Here is a 1,743-nt window from a genome sequence, read left to right on the forward strand (position 1 = left end):
GGTCACATAGCTCTGAAATAAACAAATTAACCACTAGAACATTCATTCGATGGAGGCACACTGCTTTTAGGCGGACAATTGTTGTGAAAAATCCTTGAACCTTAGGAGAATACACATTACATTATAATATTATTATAATTATTATTATTACATATATATATATAATTATTATTATTATTAATATATATAGATATATATATATATATAAATAAGAACCACATTGGAGTCAGAGGGAATGGTTATAGGTTTATTGGTTATTATAAACATTCTCAGTAATCGGAGGGCGAAGTAGGGGAATAGTCTGGGGATCCAGGGCCATAATCAGAGGGAGAAGAAGGAATGTAATCTGGGGTTCCAGGGCCGGAATCAGAGGGAGGAGATGCCAAGGCAGGACTGAGAGGACGGATATAGGCATGAGGCACTGGAGGAGGAGGAGAAGCGGGAGTCCCGAGCTCAGGGTTGCAAAGCTCAACATGAGGACAGCCATCAGTTTGGGTTCTCTGATCCACGAGGTTAGGCAGAGGGGTTTGAGTCGAGGACGTGCTAGTAAGAGGCCCTCTCACAATATGGAACAGCAGATGAGGATGCTCGGGGAGGTCAGGAGAACAGAGCTGTTCCAGACACGTAACGAGCTCATGGGTGATATGAAGTAGCTGGAAGCGGCGATAGCTTTCCATGACATCAGCGGCCATTGGCCTTGGGTAGGGAGACGGACGAGGATGGTGAGGTGAGGACCTGATAGGGCGACTAGCTGGCTGATGCGAGGGATCTGAAGGGAGATAAGAGGAGTTAGAGGAGATAGAGGAACGGGAGCTTGAGATAAGTGTAAACAAGCCCAGCCTGACCAAGGACAGGCTGAGATCATAGCATGAGATCATAGTATGAGATCATATCAAAATTCAAGCAGTTAACAGATTAGAGGAGTCAGCAAAGAACTCCATTGTTTTTGTACACAAGTAACATTATAGTAGCAATAGCTTAATAATAATGACAACAGTATAGCAGTAAGAGTTTAGCAGGAGTTTAGCAATAGTGACAATATAAGATGACAAATAGATAAGAGCTTTCTTGTATGAGAAATAATTTAGATAAGAGCTTTCTTTTAACATAATAACTTTTGACATAAATCAGACTCATAGAGTGACTTATAATTATTAAAAATCATGTGTAGTAGAAAATAGCAAAGGAGAAACTTACCCATTGTAGTTGAATGAAGGATTAAATCTTCAGGACGTCTGGCACGGGAAAAACTGAGAGGCAAATGTAACTTTGACCAGGGAGTGAAGCTCTTTTTTGAGCACACTTTTTAATAACAAAAATTGTTGTTTAGGCATAATTGTTATGGCGAATGAAGAAGACCCAGGGTCACAGGCCTGGGCTCCCGGGCCTGGGTCCCGGGGAACTAAGGGGAGGAAAATCCATAAATGGGCATATGGGCAAAAGGTGAAGGAAAAACAAGGGGACTGCAAGGAACAGGACGTTACAAAAACATATGAGATGATTCCGGTAAATAAGATGACATAATAAAAAGGTGATATGAAAACCGGTCTGTGAGGTGTGAGGGGGGGGGACCGATAAGGAGGCGCGTGGAAGCGTATATATAGAGGAGAATTTTTGGGGCCAAATGTGTATGCGTAGAAAATCCTGTAACTCTGCAGGTCCGTCCGGAGGGTTTTTGTTTTTTGCATGCCGATGCTCTTCATGAAGATGCTTTTTCTTTTGGGTTTTTGGGATTTCTTTTGT

At 42.0% G+C, this 1,743-nt stretch overlaps 1 protein-coding gene across 1 annotated transcript; it reads right to left on the reverse strand.

The window, feature by feature from the left end:
- Positions 1–234: 234 nt before the first annotated feature.
- Positions 235–1,494, reverse strand: LOC132841795 (DNA-directed RNA polymerase II subunit RPB1-like). The gene is made up of 2 exons (XM_060864327.1): positions 1,198–1,494; positions 235–769 (listed from the first exon to the last, which is right to left on the reverse strand). The coding sequence occupies exons 1-2, from the start codon at positions 1,199–1,201 to the stop codon at positions 270–272; spliced, it is 504 nt and encodes a 167-aa protein (XP_060720310.1). The 5' UTR covers positions 1,202–1,494; the 3' UTR covers positions 235–269.
- Between the last annotated feature and the right edge of the window lie 249 nt (positions 1,495–1,743).

This window comes from Tachysurus vachellii, chromosome 2 (assembly GCF_030014155.1).
Source record: "Tachysurus vachellii isolate PV-2020 chromosome 2, HZAU_Pvac_v1, whole genome shotgun sequence".
Classification (NCBI taxonomy): Eukaryota; Metazoa; Chordata; class Actinopteri; order Siluriformes; family Bagridae; genus Tachysurus; species Tachysurus vachellii.